At 34.9% G+C, this 22777-nt stretch overlaps 1 protein-coding gene across 2 annotated transcripts; it reads right to left on the reverse strand.

The window, feature by feature from the left end:
• Nucleotides 1–148: 148 nt before the first annotated feature.
• LOC149787119 (14-3-3-like protein) lies at nucleotides 149–22723 on the reverse strand. 2 transcript variants are annotated; one of them, XM_089977634.1, is made up of 5 exons: nucleotides 22285–22722; nucleotides 15655–15781; nucleotides 9142–9305; nucleotides 6744–6839; nucleotides 149–4107 (listed from the first exon to the last, which is right to left on the reverse strand). In XM_089977634.1, the coding sequence occupies exons 1-5, from the start codon at nucleotides 22609–22611 to the stop codon at nucleotides 4045–4047; spliced, it is 777 nt and encodes a 258-aa protein (XP_089833760.1). In that variant the 5' UTR covers nucleotides 22612–22722; the 3' UTR covers nucleotides 149–4044. The 2 variants fall into 2 exon arrangements, with proteins under 2 accessions (XP_089833760.1, XP_089833761.1); XM_089977635.1 differs by lacking the exons at nucleotides 149–4107; nucleotides 6744–6839 and adding an exon at nucleotides 6872–7006 and having other exon boundaries at nucleotides 22285–22723.
• Nucleotides 22724–22777: the final 54 nt, after the last annotated feature.

The raw sequence follows: 22777 nt of genomic DNA on the forward strand, positions 1-22777 counted from the left end.
TTTTACTATTAGTGGATTGAAATTTTTATTATTTTTCAATTTATTTTGAATGCCACAGAACACTTTGCTATATAGGTACAACTGCCAATATATCTGGACCTAAATAAAAAATTATAAACCGGATCCCATGTAAAATGAAGTCATACTATTAGCAGAGTCAGATTTTTATTGTTTATTTTTAACTGAATGCCATATAACACTTTGCTATATAGGTATAACTGCAAAAATGTCTGAACCTAAATTAAATTAAATTATAAACCATGATGTACCTATTAACCTACATATTTTGGCTAGCAACAATATATGGTAACAATCAATATGCCTAGAGATGCCACCGATACACAGAATTATTAGGAATACTAGAATGAATTTTAGGTAGGCCTTCTGGAATCAATACATTTATTAAAAGTAACAACATTCTTCATATCATATTGGATCTTCCTGTCCTACCTGTACATAGCAACCACTCTGGGTCTAATGGGAATATATGGAGAATCCATTCCTCCAATTCCTTAACATTTTTGCCAAAACAATAATTTCAAACTTAAGTTTTTCATAAAAATTATCTGCTTATTTTTCTCTTCCATAATGAAACCATGGTTCAACAATTTACAGTCTGACAACTATTATCTGTATTTTGCTGTTCTTGCTGAGAAACCATATATTGTGTTCCAACTGATCCTACTGGTGAGACACTTTTGTCCCCTTGTTTTTCCAGAATTTCATCTATATTACTTAGAAAATTGAATATGGACTATAAATCTGTAGTGATTCTGCAAAATCCAGACAGGTTGGCATCATGGCACAACTTTTACAATTTATGTGCCAATGTACATCTAAGAACAAGGGTGCACAACCTTTATTGGCCAAGGGCCAGATTGCATTTTCTAAGACCACTTGAGGGCCGCAAACACTAATTTCTTTAATATAATTACTGTTCACATTTGCAGGCCGGGGGTTGTGCACCTGTCTTAGAATCTTTCCTCTCAACCATATTTTATCATGTATATCATACATTCCCATATGAACACGTAGCCCCAAAGACATGTATTCTCAAAATGTTTTACTACGAAACTTGAACTAAAGTTTATGTCCATAAACGCTGATATTTTGTAAAGTTGATTAGAACAAAGAATCACGCAACTGTCCAGACATTCTTATAACATTAGCTCCCCTACGAGTATCTCATCCAATTCAGAGGTTTTGAGCTCATGTTTCTTGCTTAAAAAGTGTCAAGAATATGGGAAAAGATTGAACGTTATGGCAGAGACAGATCTTCTTTCTACAAGTCAAAAATAAGTGCAGACACTCACCTGCATACACATTATACAACTCTTCATCTGGGTTAGCACTCTTTGCAAGCACGAACCAGTTGTACAAGGGCAATACTCCTAACAGTTTCTAAACCCTCACCAACACAAAGTCAAATGGTAAACAAAAATATCAACATAAGGTGTCAAGGTCTACGCAAAATATGATTCACAACTACTGCTTTCAAATGACCCATACTAGCAGGTTTATCTGATTCAGAAGGTGAATAAAAAAGACCTGTTGGACCCAGTCATGAAATGTCTTGGAACATCATATTGTACCATATCATTTTTCAAAGCCAAGGTGATGTTCCAAAGTTTGAACACAGTACAATTTAAGCTATTCATGCTAATTAAAAGTCTATTACATTATCTAAACAATGTCGTCTCAAAAAAAAAAAAAAAAAAGGACAAAAGCCACATTTTAAAATTTATATCAATAAATATTTGCCACTTTTTCATACTTGATTATAACTTACCACCCCACCCCCAATCCAAAACGAGCTGAGTGCAATTTATACCACTTGCTTGTTTAAATAAAGAGCTGAGCAATTATCTAAAATATAATCTGCCTCACAGCATGGTTGATGGATCGACTCGGTAAAAAAATCATATTACCACATTATACATATAAAATTGGATATTAAAATTGCTGTTCTGTTTTATAACATTTCTGCAGACTAGTTACAATGTGTAAAAACTTTAAGCAGAACCTTAGAGTAAATTATTTTGTCAAATAACTAATCTTGATCCCAATATCCTACAAGAAACCATTTTTTTGGAATGAACTGTCTTAACTTCAAAATGATCAACCCAAAGTATGAACAAACTCCATCAAGGCATTGAAGAAATATGAACAATTAAACTTTAATCCAAATCCAAACCCAAAGTCAATGGCCATGATACTGACTCTAGGATCAAAGGTGAAAGCAATTATGTTACTGAATGAACTGCCTTGGTTTCATAATGAAACATCCCATGCATGAATAAAATCCATCAAGAAGTTGACATGAAAGGCATGTGCTCATGCTGAATGATGAACTGTCTTAGCTTCATAATTATTAATCAGAAGAATGAAATTTTTTAAAAGGGTTTAAGAAATGTAAACAGATTAAAAAAACTAAAAATTGTAACCAAAACTAATAAATTATCTACGACTGCCATCCTTGATCCCAAGGTCATAGGGTGAATATGCAGGTCTCTGAATTGTTTAGCTTCATAATGATTCATGCCAAGTATAATGAAAATCAATCAAAGGTTTTTGGAAATATTTGCAAAGAAACACTTTAACCAAAATCATAATATGCATGTGCTACCTCTACTAGAAAAGCAACTGCTGGTCTTGTCATGTGGTTAGACAAAAATTAACTGGAAGGCTTTCAAGTCTGTTGTAAACAGTTTCAGAGTTACATATGAAAAACTGCAGTATTACTTGAATTATGAAAATAAATTAGCTTAGAACATTAAGGCAAGCAGTCACTAATACGATTCAGCTGTGAAAGGAGTGACAGAAAAAAGCCAGTTTTTACTTAAACAGGTAGTGTAAGTCTTATTTATAGCCCTCTGAAAGGGTAACACAACTTCACAAATTTCATTCTGGTAAAAAATATTTATGCTCATGTGGTGGTTTGCTTGTGGTTTATTAATAGCTCTGACAGACATACAGAAGGCTTAAATATCAATTTAAAAAAAAACAAAACACAAATAATACGGGATTTCACACCATATGAGGCACAATTTACATTACAGATACAGCAAAAGTTGACAAGCATCAGTACAATGGCACTTGGGAAAGATATTACGTACTGGAGTACATTGTAATTAAAAAGAATTCACATTTTTGGCAATTCTAAAATAGAAGCTATGGGCTAAATGAAATTAATTAGAAATTGTAGCAGCAGAGGTAGGGGTAATAAGGATAAAAGGGACACACAAATACAATTAACAAATCTGTACCTATTATTTTATAGAAGATACACTTGTATTGGACACAAAGAACAAATAAAACTACTATTAAGGCTTACTGCATGTCAATCGAAAAGAAGTTATGTTGGTAATGATCCGCATATAGTTTAGTAAAGAACTGAATTAAATTTCTCTTTCAAAGCTTAGATTAATGAGTAGTACCACTACAAAATGGCATAAACATAAATTTTATTGTCAATATTGGTTTTAAAAAAATTGAGAAAAAAAGACGAATGAAGCTCTGTTCCACCAATATTCAAGAGTCATCGTGAAGTTACTTTCACTTGTATCGTCCAATATACACTTCTTTTCATCACAAGGTTACTTCTTTATAACCAAATCGGCAGTCTTGAGAAATGACTCCATACTTATTTTTCTGTCAATAATGTCTCCACTTTCACACAGTTCAATCAAATTCATCCCTCTGCCAACATACCAAAAAGACATCTTGAACATTAAACTTCCATGAAGTGGCAATTTAATATTCAGATAGATTCAGTTTATACAGTGAATACAGCTCGATGATACAGCCAGCAGTCAATTCACACGAAGCTAAATCACAATGATCAGCAATGACAAAAGTTATGATTAAATATCAAAAGTTGTACAATTTTCCCTCAAACCAACAACAGCAAAATGCTTCTTCTGTTATCTGACAAATTATTTCTAGCTGTTGTTTTTATTCCAGACAGATGGAAAAGTACATGACTAGTGGTAGTTGGCCGTTATTTGTTGTATCAAGGGATGACGAATACACGGTGTTGCTCCTCTAGTTGTCTGCACCAACTTCTTGCTCATTTTGTTCCTCTGCCTGGGTATCAGATGTCCACAACTGAAATGGAGCAGAAAATACAGTCAAAACTCAATATGTTGCATATTGTTTTGTAAGATCTAGTTAAAAACTTGAATATGTTTACAACTAAAATGCCAAATTACAAATACAAATTACAAGTAGATTGATTTAGGGTTTTCATATAGAGTTATGTGTTTAAAATGTTTAGAGACTAGTCTTTTGTATCAAGACTGTAAAATGTTTTATTTCTAGAATCTGTAATAGTATTTCACTCTGAGGGGAGGTGGAGAAGCAAACAAGCTGTTTCAACTGCAAGTGTAATTTAAGTATCAAACCCTCTATGGCAACCACTTGCACATCAGAAGCACCTGTTTAAACCAAAATGTATTCATATATACTTAAGTTTTTATTTCGATCTTAGCAACTTGTAATGAATAGGGTAAAGCTTAGTTCATTATCTGCTATCCACACAACAATAGATACTGTCTTATAACAGTGACACCACACCCACCCTTCCCACTTAAGATGAGACTTCTGCCACTATAAAATTTCTACACATGAGAGCCATGCACCGCAGTTCTACAATTAGGATCCAAAGGTAAACATTCGCAGTCCTCCATGTATCTTTAAGGAACACATCCAATTTAAGCACACACCCCCCCATGTTGTAGACTAGGTCTGATGTGAAATCCTGCATGTTTTACGTTGCAATTAATGAAGTTTTTTTAAAATATAAATTGAACTTTTTTTTTGGGATGGGTCCCATGAAGATGTTCACCTTCAAGTCCTTTACCTTTAAAGAGATAAAAATATGCGTTTTAAAGATCTGAGCCTTTCTTGTTTGTATCTTTGTTTTGCATGCTATTCGTATGAATACCCAAACCTACTTGGCAAGAATGTCAGGAATTTGTTGATGTGCTGTTGAACCCTATTCATACATACATTCATACCCAATATGCTCGCCCCTTCTCCATTTTTCGAATAGCTATAATCAGGCTACATTTACAACCCCCCCCCCCACTGACTCGGTGGACATAACTATTCATTGGTTAAAAAACTGTGTACACCACTCCCACAGTATGAGATTCTTCATTACAACACCATTCCTGTTGCAAGGATGTATAGCCATGGATCCCGTTAAGTGCAAGCAAGAGCAGATATATTATAATGTGGTATGGATGATTCTGCCATATTAATTGGCACAACTGGTTGCCCCAATTTACACTGGCAGACACAGAATCATTGCTGTTAAATATCCCAATCTTAAGCTGGAAACCTGATTGTAGGATTGTTTTCCTTTATTCTTTTGTTATCTTTAATGTATATTACATGCTTGGAACCATACTTTTATCAATCCTGATCATTTAAACCATGTCATTGCTTTTCAAGTGCATTTCAAGCATAACTGGCATTTGGACCCTTCATTGTATTGTGTGTATGTACAAGAGCAAGCAAGCAAATCTTCCCTTCACAATGAGATGGATATTTATTAAATGCTAAATTGGACTATTTTCCCCTTCTTATTAGCCATTGGGATAGTTGACAATAAGCAGAGTCTAGCAATAAATGCCAAATAACTGACTTCTAATAAACCACATTATCTTTTTTAAATCCTGTTGAATTATGTTATTGAAAAGAATAGTTTTTAACAATGTTCAATATTCTAGCTTGTTGATTTATGTCTGCACAGTACTCCTATCCTTCTGAACAGAAAAGAAAAGAAGTAAAATATTCCAATTAAAAATAACAAATGGTGTAACATGATTATAGCTTTTTCAATACAATAACACAATCATTCATTAAAATACAGCCTATATTTACAGTGAGTTTGATGAATGAAATAGTTTTTGTCGGCAGCTGATCTTCTGCCTCATAATAAGAACTTGTTTAACATTAACATTCTTGTACCACGTAAGAAAACTATTACCACTTTTTTAATACAATAAAAGATAACGTATCCATGAAACAAATTTATAAAACTAATTTTGTTTTCCACCGTATCAAAGCAATTATTTTGCGATAAAATCTTTACATGTCTAGGGATGGGGACCCCAAAATCTTATTATCATCATCATCATGTGGTATCACCATAAAGCAGTATACTTTACAATGCATGGACAGCATTATAATGAGAGAGTATTGTATCATACATCATTATAATTTAGCCTCACTATAAAGTAGTATGCTTTACAGCTGCCATGGACAACATTATAATGGAAGAGTCCAATATATAATGATGCAATCAGAAAGGTGATAATTGTCACACATTCAGCAAATCCTTGATGCAAGTCAAATAACTCCAACTCTCCGAGACTTGGAGGTATAAACAGTTATACTTTCTCTGTGGCAAGATTTTGGCAGACGATCATATATCTAGATGCAAGAACACATTCTTATGAATGGATTGGTGTTGAAGGTAACACTTGACAATGTTTTAGCAAACAATGAAATATCATTTAATTTTTTTATCGTTACTAATGCAAATATGTAAAGAACAATGTTGAAATTGTTATTTCAATGTGATGACATACCAGCTAGCCATGATGACGTCACATTCATTTTATGATGCAATAGCCACAGGCTGCATGTTTTAAAAAAGGTTTATATTGCTCTGTGTCTCACATGTGCTTTGAAGGGGAGACAAATATCCTATACTAGGCATCCATGTTACTTACTGTGAGATTATCTCTGAGGAGCTGCATTATCAATGTACTGTCTTTGTAAGATTCTTCATTTAAAGAGTCTAATTCAGCAATAGCATCATCAAAGGCCTGAAAACAAAACAAACAAGCTTCATTAAGCATGATATTCTCAGATAAAAGTACTGTATATACTCCTCGCATTCAAGTTTATCCAACTGCAGACTATAGACCAAGATGTGCCATCACATTGTGAAGATAATCACATTACCTCTATTGGTTGTAGCATCATCAAAGGCCTGAAAACAAAACACAAAAGCTTCATTAAGCATGATATTCTCAGATAAAAGTATCGTATATACTCCTCGCATTCTAGCTGGATCCAACTGCAGACTGTATAGACCAAGATCTGCCATCACACTGTGACAGCAGTGCTGGGTCTATCTAGTTGGTTATAAGTAATCAGTAGAACAAAAACTGTGTGTAGACCAATATCTGCCATCACATAGCTTCCAAGCGAAAGAAAATGTCAACAAAACTCTATACATCTGACCAAAAACATCTACCCATCTCTCTTTTGACCAGTGTAAACAAATGTCACAAATACTTGTAACATTTGTTAAAACTGGTCAAAAGAGAGATTGGTAACAGACTTTAGGCATGTACACATTTTGTATGATAGTTTTAGTAGACACTAGTTTTTGATTTGCACTGAATGTACTTTATCAGGATATAGATGACAGCCATTCTAACTGGTCAAAAGAGAGATTGGTAACAGACTTTTGGCATGTACACATTTTGTATGAAGGTTTTTAGTAGACACTAATTTTTTATTTGCACTGAATGCCCTTTATCAGCATATGATAGGCAGGGATCGTCCTGGGCTTCGCCAATGTCGCAAATTGCGATATTTTTTCCTTATTGGTGACAAAAATATCCCATCTGGCGACTTTTTTGGCAACAGACTTTTTGGTTATTTAATTTGTACATACAGTCATGGATTTGGACTGGATAAATTAAAAGGAAGAATGAAAGGAAGCCACAAACTTGACTAAGCAATGCATTGGAATCAACCTGTTACACAAATGATCCTTTGTTCTTATTGACAACCCTATCTTTACAGTGCATTGTTACATCATAATCTGCTTATGCTGACATCTGGGCTGAGTACTGTATGCTGTGATACAGTCAATCATCCTACCGAACTATACCTACAACTGACCGACTTCTGAAGATGCGAATAGAACAGATACAATTAACTGAATGGCTAATCCTTCTGTTGTTTTTTTACATATACCAATACAGTAGATTTGCTGAACCTTCATAGAGAACTGATAACCTTTGAAGTACCGACTACTGTGTATAAATGCAAAGCAAATGGAAAAAATCTTAATCACAATTATATCTGTCGCCAGTGCAGCATTTTACTCATTGATCTTTTTCTTTTGCCATCAATCCCGTGTTCCCTAAATTGGGTGGGAATTTATGCTTATATATACGGTCCAATATTGCCAGGTGTTGACTCGTGTAAGTTTCATTCGTGGGAATGGAGATCCTATTTTCCTTGTCGAGAAAATTTATACATCATTCAGTGATCGTTCTTGGGATTTAGGAAGCAATTCACTACAAGCTTTGTGGAGGGGGGGGGGCTGCTGAGAGACTACTTGTGTCACCTGTCAGCACTGTAGACTGTGAACGTGGATTCAGTAAGATGAACCTCATAAAAACTGACATCGGAAATAAACTCTGTATCTCATCTCTCGAGAATTTAATGATTATCAGCATGTACAGATGTGAAAAATTAGACTTTGAAACTGCATTCATCAAGTGGGCAGCCCTAAAATCATGACGGATGTTCATATAACACTTTGTAACATTTTGTTAATGCTTGTTGTAATTAAAGTATTATCTAACCCATCTTTTGTAATTGTCATTGCCTGTTACATTAATAGACTAAATTAACACTTGGAAAAATGTACACTACTTGTTCTGGCGACACTTTTTGAAAACTGGCGACAAAATATTGAGGTTGGCGATTTTTTTGGCGACAGCTTTTTAAAAGCCAGGACCATCCCTGGATAGGCTATAGATGACAGCCATTATAACTGGTGGAAGAAGAACCCAGAAAACCCCAGTAAGAACCAATGACTCACAGGAAGCTACTGGTAAGCTTTCTCACATACCTACATTGGCAGAACCTGAAACTTGAACAAAAACAGACAGAGGTGAGATGCCAGTGATTAATAAGCTATCTTTGAAACTAGTGACAAAAAAAGATACGACTGTTAAACACAAGTTGTTTCTGTTGTTCAGGCTATCACCACCTTAAAGTGATGCACATCAAACTGTTCAAAGACACCAAACATTTCTTGTTACACCATAGTTATAAAGTGACGCATGTCATTCTATTCAAAAGAAAGAATATATATCCTACCTTTTTAGCAAGAGCACATGCTTCCTCTGGACTATTCATAATTTCATAGAAAAATACAGAGAAGTTGAGGGCCAGTCCAAGCCGTATAGGGTGAGTTGAAGCCATTTCTGCTTTAGCTAAATCGTAGGCCTTTTGATATGCTTGTTTAGACTTCTCTACAACTTCTGAAAATAAAAAGCAAAGGAAAAATTGTCAGTGAAATTGTTTTGGTACATGGCAAAACCATTAACAATAAAGACCACTTAAAGGTCCTCACGCTTTGTTCTTTGTAGTGCAGTGATTTCTCCAGGATTTTCACACAGAGAGGCAATACCCCACTTTGGTACTATCAGAAGGTAAAAAGTTTCCTTTTTATAATGGTCAGTTTTTAAATTAACACAGCAAAGTTAGATCCCTTTTCTGCCTCTTTCAACAAACCTTTGTGATAAATGGCTTTAAATGAATGAATATAAAATATTTATCTTCATTATCAACTGATCAAACATAGTGGTCAACATAACATAAATTTCCTTTGGCCAGTTCACATGGAAAATACCCAATACTGCAGAAAATCAATGGGCCCTCCGAACAAAATTAGAGACTGGAAAATTTAACTGCCCCCACCCCCACCCTTATAAGCCTACACCAGTAAGTATTAACCACCCTTCCACAAAACCCACTGGCTGTGGGCTGGCATCTCAACCAAACCCCATTATGGCATTATGTAATATGCATTTAGCTGCCAAGACAGTATAGTTGTTTATCTTCATAATCAGCAGAGTGGAAGCAGTCTTACAACCATGGCACTATTGTATCCACTGGAACTATATGTAACTGCTGAGACTCTGAAGTTGTTTATCTTCATAATCAATAGATCAGAAGCAGTCCTACAGCAATGGAACTGCATTGTATCCATTAGAACCACCACCTAAAACTGAAACCTGCTATTGTACAACCTCACCAAGTGAAGTTGGTGGAAAGCTTTCAATAAAACAAATCTTATTACTCAATTCAAAATGTCAATTAGCAAGTGCTTGATTATATCTGTTGATCAAGAAATGAAATGTTCACATAAAATGAGTATCAATAATGTTAACAAATTTTTATAAGTTTTGTTACTCTCATGGCTAAACAAACTACTGTGTGCTATGTTGTGCTTGCTCATGTTTAAGGAGGGACTTAAATATATGCAAGTGTTGCATCTAGGAACACAAATAGTGTCCTACAACAGCCAAACTTTCTGTTCTGGATCTTGAGTTCACTATCTAACATGATTTACTGTATTAAATTCCACATCCTTCCGATTTACATTTCTCATAAAGATAACAATTTATTGTTTAAATGTTGAACTGTGTCGTGACATAAATTTAGTCCCTTTATCACTGACTTAATCTTCAAATGAATCAAATCTTGCCATTGTGTGCCATCAACTTCTATATACGAACAGCTGAAAATTTCAACATGGCAAACCAACAGAAACCTTGAATAGTTTGGTTGATAAACATGTTGCTCTAAAAGGGGTATTAATTTCTATTTTGCAGGGTTTTTTTACTTTATCAACTTTGGTCATTACTAATGTCAACATCGTACTGGATGGGAATGTACTTTCCCAATGAAAATGCACACAAAGAGAGTAAGAACATCAGTCAAGATTTGTGGATATAAGACATAATGTGAGAAACAAACTATCAGGCATCTAATATACAACAATGTATGCAAAAAGCAAAGATTGGCAGTAGGATATGTATGTCCACCCCATCCCACAAAAACCCTGTTTCCAATTCACTAGTACAATGGGTCAAACAATTCATCGATACTTTTAAGTAACGATAATTTTAATGATGCAAGTGAAGAATTGATATGAAATGATACTTACCCTATCTAATTTACTTTGATCTCCAGCAGTCATGAATAATTATTAGTCATTTGCCATTTTATTCTTTAAACTGAGAATTCGTTTGAGACTGCTTTCGCAGGCACATATACTCACCTACAAACATCCACTCAACTTCTACAAAAGAACACAATGTGACATGGTTCATAAACTGCCACCCACACCATGCTGATTTAATGCTAATTATTCCATCCTGTTTGCGCATTCAGCATCAAGGTGTTATTCCAAACGCATTCCCCATGTATAATGAAGTACATCATTCATCATTTAATAACCACTTTTATGCAAAGGTTCTGTCACTTTGCATACTTGGTTTAAATTTGTAGGCTATGCTTCCATTGTGATGCACAGTGAAATGTTTCATTAATCTTGGGTGGTTATTAATTGTTCCAGTCCAGGAAACAACTGAAACTTAATGAAGCTTTTTCCCTGTATAACACACAGGAAGTATTAGTATCCGAACTCTTATAAGCAGAAACAAAGCAACAAATAAACTGAGCAAAAGTGGTTATTAAATGATCTGTTTAGTACTTAAACAGTACATGGGTAAACAAGTTTGGAACTATCATTTCCTGTCGATATATGTGAATGAATGTGCTTAGAGGATAAGGAAAATGAGCATGGAGTTGTCAAGGAGACAGATTTCAAACTGTCCATCACTTTGTGTAAATTTCTTAGTTTTTAATAATTAGAATTTGGTGTTGACAATGTTGTCCACAGTTTTCCATTTTTTTAACTCACAAAAATGACTATCTGTGGCCATAGCAGTTGTTTTACATTTGTATTAAGTACAATATGATAGATTTTGTTGGTATTAATCACTACTTCCACGCCAGGATATGTTCTCTACGAGATAATGGCTATTTCTGTTTTGAAGATAAAATCATAACGACTTGCAAGTCTAAGTGGAGACAAGGAACTGATAACATGATGTTTTTAAAGCATTCATGCAGTGGAAAACAAAGGATTTGTTAGCCAATACAAGACCTGCATATCAAATGAAGCATCCTGGAAAAGTATGCAAGACGGAATAACATGTAGTCTGTTGAAAGCATTTTTGCTATCTTGTCATAGATAATAATGTACATAAACAGATGCTAAGTCTGTGTCAGTCTGTAATCTGCATAGTGGAAATGCAACATGTCAAAACACAAAAACGGGTTCCACCTACCACTGACAGACCTTTCAAAGATGAAAATTCTGGTAAGTTGATATATGTATCAACAATGTGTTGTATCATAAGCCATAAATGTCAATCAAATCAATATGCAGTTAAGGTGCTTAGTTTCAATGGTACATGTTCAATGTCACATGCGATTTCCCCAACATTAGTAAATGTCAATTCAGTCCACTACAGTCACACGAAACACTACTGATAACTCGCACGAAACACTACTGATAACTCGCACCACAAGGATGGGAAAAGTGAAAGGCACAAGTTTAATGACACAAATGCTAACCAACCAATCTTATCAATGCACAGTTTATCATGTCCATAAAGTAGGGACAACACAGTTGCAAGCAATACTTCAGATAAAGATAATGAAATGATTGTTGTTGTTGTATGGTTTAACGACATTTTTCAGCACACAATAGGCTATACATGGTGGCCAGTATCATTGGTGAAGGAAGAACCCGGGAAAACACCAAAAAGAACCACTGACCCATGAGAAGTTTGTTTTCTCGTTTTTATTAACATCCCATTAATCTCACAGACTGTTCTTTAGAAAAGACGGCTTCTACGTAACTACAATATAAGAGTACACTTGTCCATGCACTTTCCTAACAGTATTATGTTCTATTTATAGCAACTATCCTATTACCCAGAAACATGTTGGTTCTACTTTCAAACTTTAGACCTTGTATTCTATTTATAGCAGCTGTATGGCTTAGTGAGGAGAGAGCAGACAAGTTTTCTAATTTTTAATCTTTGCTTGCATTCTTTTTTCTAAGTTATATTTACTACAGAACCAGTCTATAGGTATTTGGCGCTAAAAAAGTATAATTTATTTTAGTCGATGCATGTATGAGAGCAAAAATATATCCATTCAAGTAATTTCACAGATGGATTAGAAAATGGCCAAAAATAAACGAAAAAAAACCATGTAATTTAGTGAAAAAAAAGCATAATGATTTCACCAAAAGTGTAATGGTTGGCATGTATGTCTCTCAGCAAACAGATGTGGTTATTAATTTATCTTCAAATATAATAAATAAAAGCTTGAGTTTAAAGTCTCTAAAACAGAAAGACATGAGTCTGGCAGAGGGTCATAAGTTTTTCTTTTTTTCCCCCGAGAAACCACTGCACTTAACTGATGTGACCGTCTCATCTGTGCTCTCAATTAAAGGCAAAGAACTGATAATTTTTCATGAATGCTGATCCTTAAATCACCTTGTATGGGGTAAATATCATTTTGTATAAATTGGTCCTATCTTGCATTGATAAGGGAAAATGATCATTACATGAATATATTGATTTTCATCCTACACACTACAAGACAAAGTTGGTAACTTGTTGAAATGTGTCGACTTTGCCTTCTTCTATCAAGAAATCGAAGATCACTTTACCCCGTGATATATTAGATGTACACTTTTGAAGCAGTAGTTGATGGATTTAGAAAAGCTCCTTGACCCAGACCAGTAACTTGTGTTTAGCTCCAGACAAAATCTAGTTCATGCAGGTGTTGATATCAATTGCACCAAACACTAAACAAACTTTTCCAACAGTCATGTGTTTTAATAGATGGTCAACTATTACGTCCCCCTCCATTATAATTGGTAATGAAAATATAGCAACTTTTGTTTTGAATCTTTAAACATCAATATGTAAACAACAGTTTTAGAATTCAATCACTAAAAGCATTTTGAATTTTTTTAAATATTGAAAATGTGTTCTTAATAAAATCTGCCGGAAACACCAAGTATTCATGTCAAGTAATAATGGCGAACACTGCAAAGGCAGTACCTCTTTATGAAACTGCTTTGATATGGTGTTTTATCAGCAGCAATAAATCAAATGTCAAAATTTTGATGTTAATAAATAGTCAATCCGTTACTTAAGGCTTGTGTGCCCTTGCTCTATACACCATATATTTTCAAGAAATGTCTTCATATGAATTTATTACATATGAAGTTCTATATTAAGTTATAAAATATACGAGTACAGATTTTGTTATTGTAAGTTCTGACAGATGTCACATGGATAGCACAATTTCCAAAAGTGGAGTTTTGAATAGCATACATCACTGTTTAAATGTTTCTAAATTATGTTATTTTGATCTTTCTAGGTCAACTGATAACCAGACCTGCCACCCATAACAAAACCTCAGTAAAGCAATTTTTTTCCCTTTAACCTGGACCAGTTTTCAGAAAGGTGTAATAAAATATCATCCACCGCTACTGTCAAGATGGAACACAAGCATTTAAAAGTCCAAAAGTATCATTTAAGACCAATGTGATCATAAACATCATATTCAACTCAAAAGTTTGTAAAGTTTTATAAACCATAATTACCTCCAGTAGTTTAACAAACTGCAGTTCCAAACCCTATGGTTTCTTGATATATCTCAACTTGACATAATTCTTTTACAAACAACCATGGCGATGACAGTCATCTTTTCCACTATGTGATATACCCAAATCCAAATACTATTCACTAAACTAATTGTTGCTCTTCCAGCTTTTCTCCCCAAGAATCTGAACATTCCATTTTATTCTTCTGCACTACCAAAACTGTCACGAGATTTATTGTCCCTTTTGTCTAGACAGTTCACTTGTTGGATGCCATTCCCCCCCCCACCCCCGAAACAAAGCAACTGTTTGATCATCCAGACATTTTGCATCACAGAAAAAACACAGCAACTGCAGTTTAAAGCATCCGAGGTACTCTGGTAAAGTTAGTCTGGTTTCCTGACCAATTCAACTGAATCTAATATAAAACATGGGCCCCAATTAAACACAGATAAACCATTATCAGGATTTTACTTCAAACAATCATACTTCAGTAATTGGTGCTTCTGTTCTGCAAAACCATATTTTAAGGGTAATTTCAGTAAGACCTATGGCAAAATCGTAAGGGTTGGAATGTCTGGATTACTTGTGTACTGTTATAATTATCTGGACATAACATAAAGGATATATACTGATGAACAAGCCTCAATAACGTAGGAATTCAATTTTTGGGAGAACTGGTGTTATTAGAAGGACAGCTTCTATTAGAATAACTATGGTAGGTATAAATAGTTAACAGTTAATTAAGTGGCATCAGAAGAAGCAATTTAATTTGTAAACTTTTCAAAACTTCATCAGTAGATTCACATTTAATTCCAAAGGAACTAACTAAACATGTCTAAAAAGGGGTTGTTATGAGCTAGTATAGAAATGTTCTCAAGTGATATTTTCTAGTGAAGTTTTAAAAAAACAACATCTTGTTTATGTGGCAGATGATCTAATATTTTGTACTCTTTTGCAACTGCAATAATGGAATCTAGGTAAAATCAGTTGAAATTAAAATACAACGTGTAATTTCTACCATTATTATTAAAATCACATGGTTAGAATACATCTCTCCATTCAAATATGACAAGATTTCATGTATAAATATGAATTTGATAAAATTTATAACATAACATTACATATACCTTCTCTACCAGGGGCTGGTTGTACTTCAGCAAGGTAACGGTAGTAGTCTCCCTTCATTTTCAAATAGAACACTTTACTCTCCTTATTTGAGGATTCCTTATTAATCAAGTGTTTTTCAAGTAATTCCTGCAAGAAAAAAGTAGAATATTAGATAATAATTTTTCAACCATGAGATGATATTGTGGTATAGGCATAGCAGTTTCATTATCTTTTAATTGTAAAGGTCACGCATCAATCATAATTAAAGTGGGTGGTATTATAAAAAGATAGATGTAGCTTTACAATGACACCAAACAATGTGGAATTTCTAGGTGCACTACAAAACAGAAAGAAAAACCTCATTTTTTGGACCTGATTTTTTCTACCCAAAATTCGCCTGTGGTCAGAATCTGATTTTTTGTGTCTGGATTTTAGGCTTTTTGGTTTCAGATCTAAGGCAAACTGGTAAAAACTGCAAACAGACAGATGAACGTTTGCAAAAAGTAGGATAAGATGGGCATTTGGAATAAAGAGTGGTCTCGATACAAAAGTAATGGCTCCTTTAGCAAAAATAATAGTAAAATAAAAAATCCAACCTTTACCCTTCTGCTCATGTGCGAGCCAAACAGCCAATGAAAAATGATGTTTGTAACACAACTAGGCAGTATGTTATTGAACGACCACCTGGGATTTGGTGTTTTCAGATCTATTCTGAAATGGCTTTCAAAATGTGTATCCTACTCGAATTTCAGACAAAAACCTCCAGCAGTTAATGTGTCAAGAGTCATTTCACTAAGACTTTCAGTAAAATTGTGTGTGTGTGTGTGTGTGTGTGTAGTGCTTGAAGAAATTTATTGACCAGACATGGCTAGACTTTTAAAAAAACCTCATAAGCTGCCAACTGAAATCCCATGCATATTAAGGGATCCTATGTTTCTGCAATTATCTGTCACACACACAAGGTTGCAATTGTTGTACTTTATACTTCTGATTCTCACAGGTGCCGCTTAATATGTTTGTCAGGGGCCCAGAGTGGCAGAGTGGTCTAGAAGCACCCACCATTACAGATCATAGCCATCTCACCTCTGTGTGGGTTCAAGTCTCAGGTTCGACCAATGTGGGTATGTGAGAAAGCTTGCCAGTAGCTTCTCATGGGTCAGTGGTTCTTTCTGGGGTCTTCCTCCACCATTTATACTGGTTACCATGTATAGCCAATCCTGTGCAGAAAAATGGCGTTAAACCCTACAACAGCAGCAACAATATGTTTATCAGTGCTGCATTGCTTACTTAAGTGGTTCTGCCAAAATCATGTTTTAAATGGTCACTCCATTTTATCTTATTTTAATAAAAAACACCCTGCATTAGGCCCTCCTCAGTGTATAAGAAGATAATTATGTGACAGCTTGTTGTGTACCCATGTTTGCCACACATCAATGCACGCATTACGACTACTGCTGTTGCAGTTCTGGTCCCCATTAGACTGGTACTTGAGGCATCAGGCTATTGTCTTTTATTGATGGGTGGTATGTATATATGGATGGGTATATCGAAGATAGAGAGCCTAAAATGGTCTTGGTGGACATTTCTAATAAACTATATGACTGTCAATTCAACATGTTAGTGTTCATAATGTATCCATAATTATTCTATGCAAACGTTCAATTATTACATTTTTCCAACTGCTGCAGCACCTAACAGTCACAAAGCACAATACAAAAGAGTTGTGAAAGCTCATCTCCTGGACTTGTCAATACCCTGTAATTGAATGAATACTATAAGGCCTCCAAAGCTGTAAAATCAAATTCTAACTGCAACGATTGCTGGCAAAATGTGGCTTCACATTTTGTATGGTTTTAAATCAGTACCAATTATTTCCTGTTTATTGTGAATCTTTCATATTAGTTGTAGGAACTATGTGAATATTATTAGAGTGTTCTTTTTGATTTTTGCACCAATGCTGGTTCATTCCACTTCCAATCAATTTAATTTCAATAGCTGTGAGATCATTTATGTCAATCATATTCAAGTTTGAGAATAGAACCAAAACATAAATTATACAGATAACAAAAATAGGTAAAAAGTCGAATTATACATAACTGTTACTAATCAATTTACTTATTCTGAAGGGAAAAAAAAAGCAGTCTGAACATTTCATTTCTAATGTCTGTCCACAAATTAAAAAATGTAGAGCACATTTAAAAATTCTTTCTAATAATCAATATTCTTGTCCAAGCAAACACTAGAAGTTACGATACATCTCTCACTTGTCACAGAGTAAACTTGTGTTACTACAATGAAAAGATAGATTTTTTTTTTTACAAAGATAATGCATGTCCCATGCTTTTATTAAGCTTCATAACTGTGTGCAACTATCTGCAAAAGAGCTCAAATTTTCTTTCTTCAACATCAGAATTTATGTTAATAATAATAATGTAGCACAAAAGCCTGTTGAGCGATCATTGTTACCAAGCATAGGTAGATTCCACCAGAGCAAGACGACTACCTGTACTATGTACTAGCACAAATGCTAATCACCCAATATCAATGTATGGTTTATCATTTACAAAAAGTACGGAAAAACTATGTTGTAAATAATACTCTTGAGAAAGAAAATGTGTTTCTGACCATTGCATGAACTGTGTTGCTAATAGGCACTGTCATCAATCAACACCAAGACAACAGTATAGTCCCTAATCTGAGTTTCCTCCGACATTTTGCATCCCATTTTTTAATACTGAGACATTTGTGTTGGCATGTTGGGTCAGTGACAATTGCCAATTAAAATGTTGATATTCACTGCCATGATATGGAGGTGGGATACGGAAACTTAAAACAACATTACCCCGAGTCATACCTGCATCAAGATTTTTTTTTTTTGAAATAGTGAATATTCGCTAATCTGCCAAAAGAAGTGATAAAACTAGTGTTAATGAAACTTGACATGGTACTAGCTATTTGCACTGATTGTCACACAACTAAACATATCTCCCACCAGAGGTCTCGCTAGGATTTTAAAACTAGGAGTCCAGGACTCACATTTTGGTGAAACTAGGAGTCCCACCATCAAAAGTTGCAGTCCCTTCTTTCCTATAGAATCAACACATGGGTGCATCTATTTTTAGATGGAGAGGTCTTCGTAATGTAATCACTCACTATAATACAGCTTCATTACAACAGTCCAATGACAGGATCGCAGATTTATGATTTATTTGTACACACACATGTAGTAATTTTAGGCAAATAAATATTATCTGATTTGCTTTTTTCTCCTCGTATTTTCGCAAATACGTGCCAAGTCAGAAAACAGCTTAGACCTTAAAGCTCATCTTGCGAATTCCACAACATAGCATTGCCACATAAATTTCTGACCTACATAATTTGCATTTTAAAGTTAAATCTTTAACAGAATAATACCTAAGCTTTGGTTTCAATGATTTGCATATTTTTTCTGAATATATTTGCCCAATAATTTAAGAAAACAGACAATCTAATAAACTGGTACATCCCAGATTTAGCGAAGTCCGCCATTATTTCCCGTTAGGCCTTTTGGTTCATTTACAGTTTCAAACTAATTTTATGACGAAATAGTGTATAAGAGGCAGTTAATATATGTATCCAGATCACAGATTCTGATCTTAAAACACAAGTTTGTATGTTTTATCGTCAAAGGATAACGTGCAGGAAATTGATAGTTACTACCTTACTCGGAAATGGGTTAATGGTCAATCAGCTATCAAAACATAATGCTTGTAAATGGGCAAGAGTTTATTTGTCAACGTAAGTGATATAAAATCTAGGCCTAGCTACTGATGCCTTGATGAATACATTTTGCTACAACACTAGAACTAACCGGGCTAAGGCGAGGGGCATTTGGAAAAAAAATATGGTATGGTCAATGTACCTCTTAAATAATCACACGGCAAAGTCATTTTCGTTTTCCTAACAGAAGAAGTCAAAGTCATTTTCACAGAAGAAGTCAAAGTTTACATTTTTAGGCAACTTGTCACCCACTTACGAATGGCATTTTGTCCAAGTCTCAACATGTCTTGATTCCGAGGTCAGGTGCACTGCTTATTCTGCTACATTTGGAAATGAAACACAATAACGAAATCTAAAGTTGTTTATTTGATGTACTTTTATAAATGACAACATGTACATCTCTGGGGGTTTTCTGCCTCTGAATTCAATCACTGTAAATATCACTACCGTTTTTCCCACCCCGCCGCCAATCAAAGCCTTTGAACTTGCCGCCCAGCTATTGCATCATGTTCTTTTTTTAAAACTCATAAACTGGCAACATGTATGTATCAAGGGGTCTTTCAGAGACTGAATTCTGTCCTCATAAATAACAGCGCAGCTAATTGATCAACACATTTCCCCACAAAGCAGGTGGCTGAAGCAGGACTGGCAAGTCTCTGAATTTTCCGCACACCTATTACATGCGTACAGAGGTCTCCCACCTCAGTGATTTTCTGTGTCCCATATAAAAAATTGGTGTAAAAAAGCGCGTAATTAAGCGTTTCCGAGATCTCTGTCCCACCCTACATGTCCATGATATCCGAGATCCAATAGTCACTGATAAACCCCTTTCCAATGTTGTATAAAATTTTGAAAATATCAAATGAAAGTTTCATTATGTTTGTAAAAAGAATCAGATCATACATAATTCTGAACGTATTTCGGCAAATGATGACCAAAAACATTTTAATGGCGTGGATAGAGTGAAAGCTTTCAATCTGGCATATCTTATAAGAGTACATGATTTACTGTCGACCATAAAAAGAGAGTATAAAAATCCAAACCATGCTGATCCCTTGGCAAACAAATATGTGGTTATTATTTTGTTTTGATCAATAACAAAATAGCCTGAAATAACATCTACAAAGCAGAAATAGGGGTACAATAACTTATTGCTTTTGCAGTAGCAATTAGTCAACCACAACTGTACCGGAATGAGCTGGCTTACCTCTAATTGCATCAGACATTGTTTCAACAACATATTTCTGATGATGAGCAGAAAACTGCTGCTGTAGCTGCATCCTGGACCAAATTCAAAACATATGGTATTCATGTGATACCGATGTAAACATCGCTGTCAAGAGTGCAATATGCTTATAAATCGGGCTTTCTCTAGGTGATGGAGAATTCCAACTTATCTATAGTCAATGGGTCCTCACCTGACACCCCGACATAAAAGTCAAAATATTTAAAACTGGGTGGAAAGGGTCAGTGTTTTTCAGACAATGAAATCCCATTCCAATATTGTTTGTTTTTCACTGTCTTAATACATACATGGTGATAACCACCTCGGTTCAGAGTTTTCAACCTCACAGCATTCAGACCATATATATATATATATATATATATATATATATATATATATATATATATACACACACACACACACTTGGCACTTCAAATATTTTGCTAAACCAGCGCAGTTTTATGAACAAATCAATTTTAGGACTTTTAAATTTCTTTTGGGCAGGGAAGCTACAGTGGGCCGACCAGAAACACATTTTTCTGGCCTAACAGAAATATCCTTTGGCTATCCAAAATATAACCTTTATAGGAACCAGAATGCCTTTTCTATGGCAACTTTATTCACTGCTGTCTGAAATTCCTAGACCACAGAATAAGCAATAACAGAAGCCATGCTGCATGTCTAGTTAAGGAACTAGTTCTGACATTTTTGTTATGTTGTCATAGAATTCTACCTTATATGCTTTATGCAAAGACTACATATAATTATCTTCAAATGATTTCATTTTAAGGGCCAAAAAGAATCTTAAAATTGTCCTCGGCTTTGAATTGCCTGATGCCATTACTATGTTTGAAGTATTAATAATCAAGTGACAGACAGAATGCATACACAATTTCCTTTAATTTCTTTTTTAAATGTTAAAAGTAGACAATGCAAATATTGGTCAGTTTTACTGAAATAGACTATTTTTTAAACCAGAAATAGACAACAAGCAGTACGCTTGCTTGTTTACATTAGGAGCTTCTGTTTGCCTTGAATAACCAGTTTAACAGTGTTAGGGACCCTTGTCAACAATCGGGATAGAAATTATAAATCAATGAAGGAAATGACAGTTTTGTGCATTTTTATATTTTGGATGCTTTTTATTTTTAAATCAATATGAAGCACAAGCAAACGGTAGGGTATGGGTACATTGCAATCCAGTCCACCCGCAAAATAATGCAACTGTTTTACAAAAAAATAATAATCTAGCACTGGCAAATGAAATGCAGTGTGCTTTCTGAAACCAAATATAATCATTTTAAAACATGCACTACTTCTGCGATCCAAGTTACTTCCTGCTGTTTTCACCATTACAAGTACCGACGTAACCGATCACTAACTACATCATTACTCAGACAAACCACGCCCATCTTGCCTACGGAATCGAAACCGGATGTTCATTACTCGCACTCGGAATTTTTTTTCCCTCTCCCCGGCATGTCATGTTCATTCATTCATTCACACGTTTATTCATTTCAAATAAACCTATGCCCATACACTAATTCTTTGCTCAATAATAAAAGCTGCACATGCGATACTAAAAGTACACAATATTGAAATTATTCAATATGAAATGGTAAAATCGTTAACGACTCCAACATGCGGCACGGTGGTCTGTACTTACCAATACATCTTTGCAGATTTCCTCCAGTTCTTTCTCAATTTTTTCCTTGTACTCTCTGGCCATTGCCTGCTTCTTGTCTGAGCTTTCTGTTTTTTGCTCAATGCTTGAAATAACTCTCCAGGACGATCGGCGAGCACCCACCACATTTTTATATGCTACTGAAAGTAAATTTCGTTCCTCGTTTGTAAGGTCGGCTCCAGTCTCCACAAGTTCCTTCATTGCCTTGGCCATATCGTCATATCTTTCAGCTTGCTCCCCTAGTTTGGCCTGTTGCACTAAGTGTAACTGTTCGGGGCTTCGATGAACGCCGGCGTTCTCATTAGACATCTTGGCCTTGGTCTAGGACGGCTATTTAACAAATTACTATAGTGGGAAATTCAAGGGTCTGTGCTAATCTTAACAAGATGGCGGCCACGAGCTAATGTAATGACATCACATATCCTTGCGCGAACTACCTCGTTCCAAAAATAGTTATGCTTCAAAAGGGAGTAAA

This window comes from Sinohyriopsis cumingii, chromosome 12 (assembly GCF_028554795.1).
Source record: "Sinohyriopsis cumingii isolate HCF-2022 chromosome 12, ASM2855479v2, whole genome shotgun sequence".
Classification (NCBI taxonomy): domain Eukaryota; kingdom Metazoa; phylum Mollusca; class Bivalvia; order Unionida; family Unionidae; genus Sinohyriopsis; species Sinohyriopsis cumingii.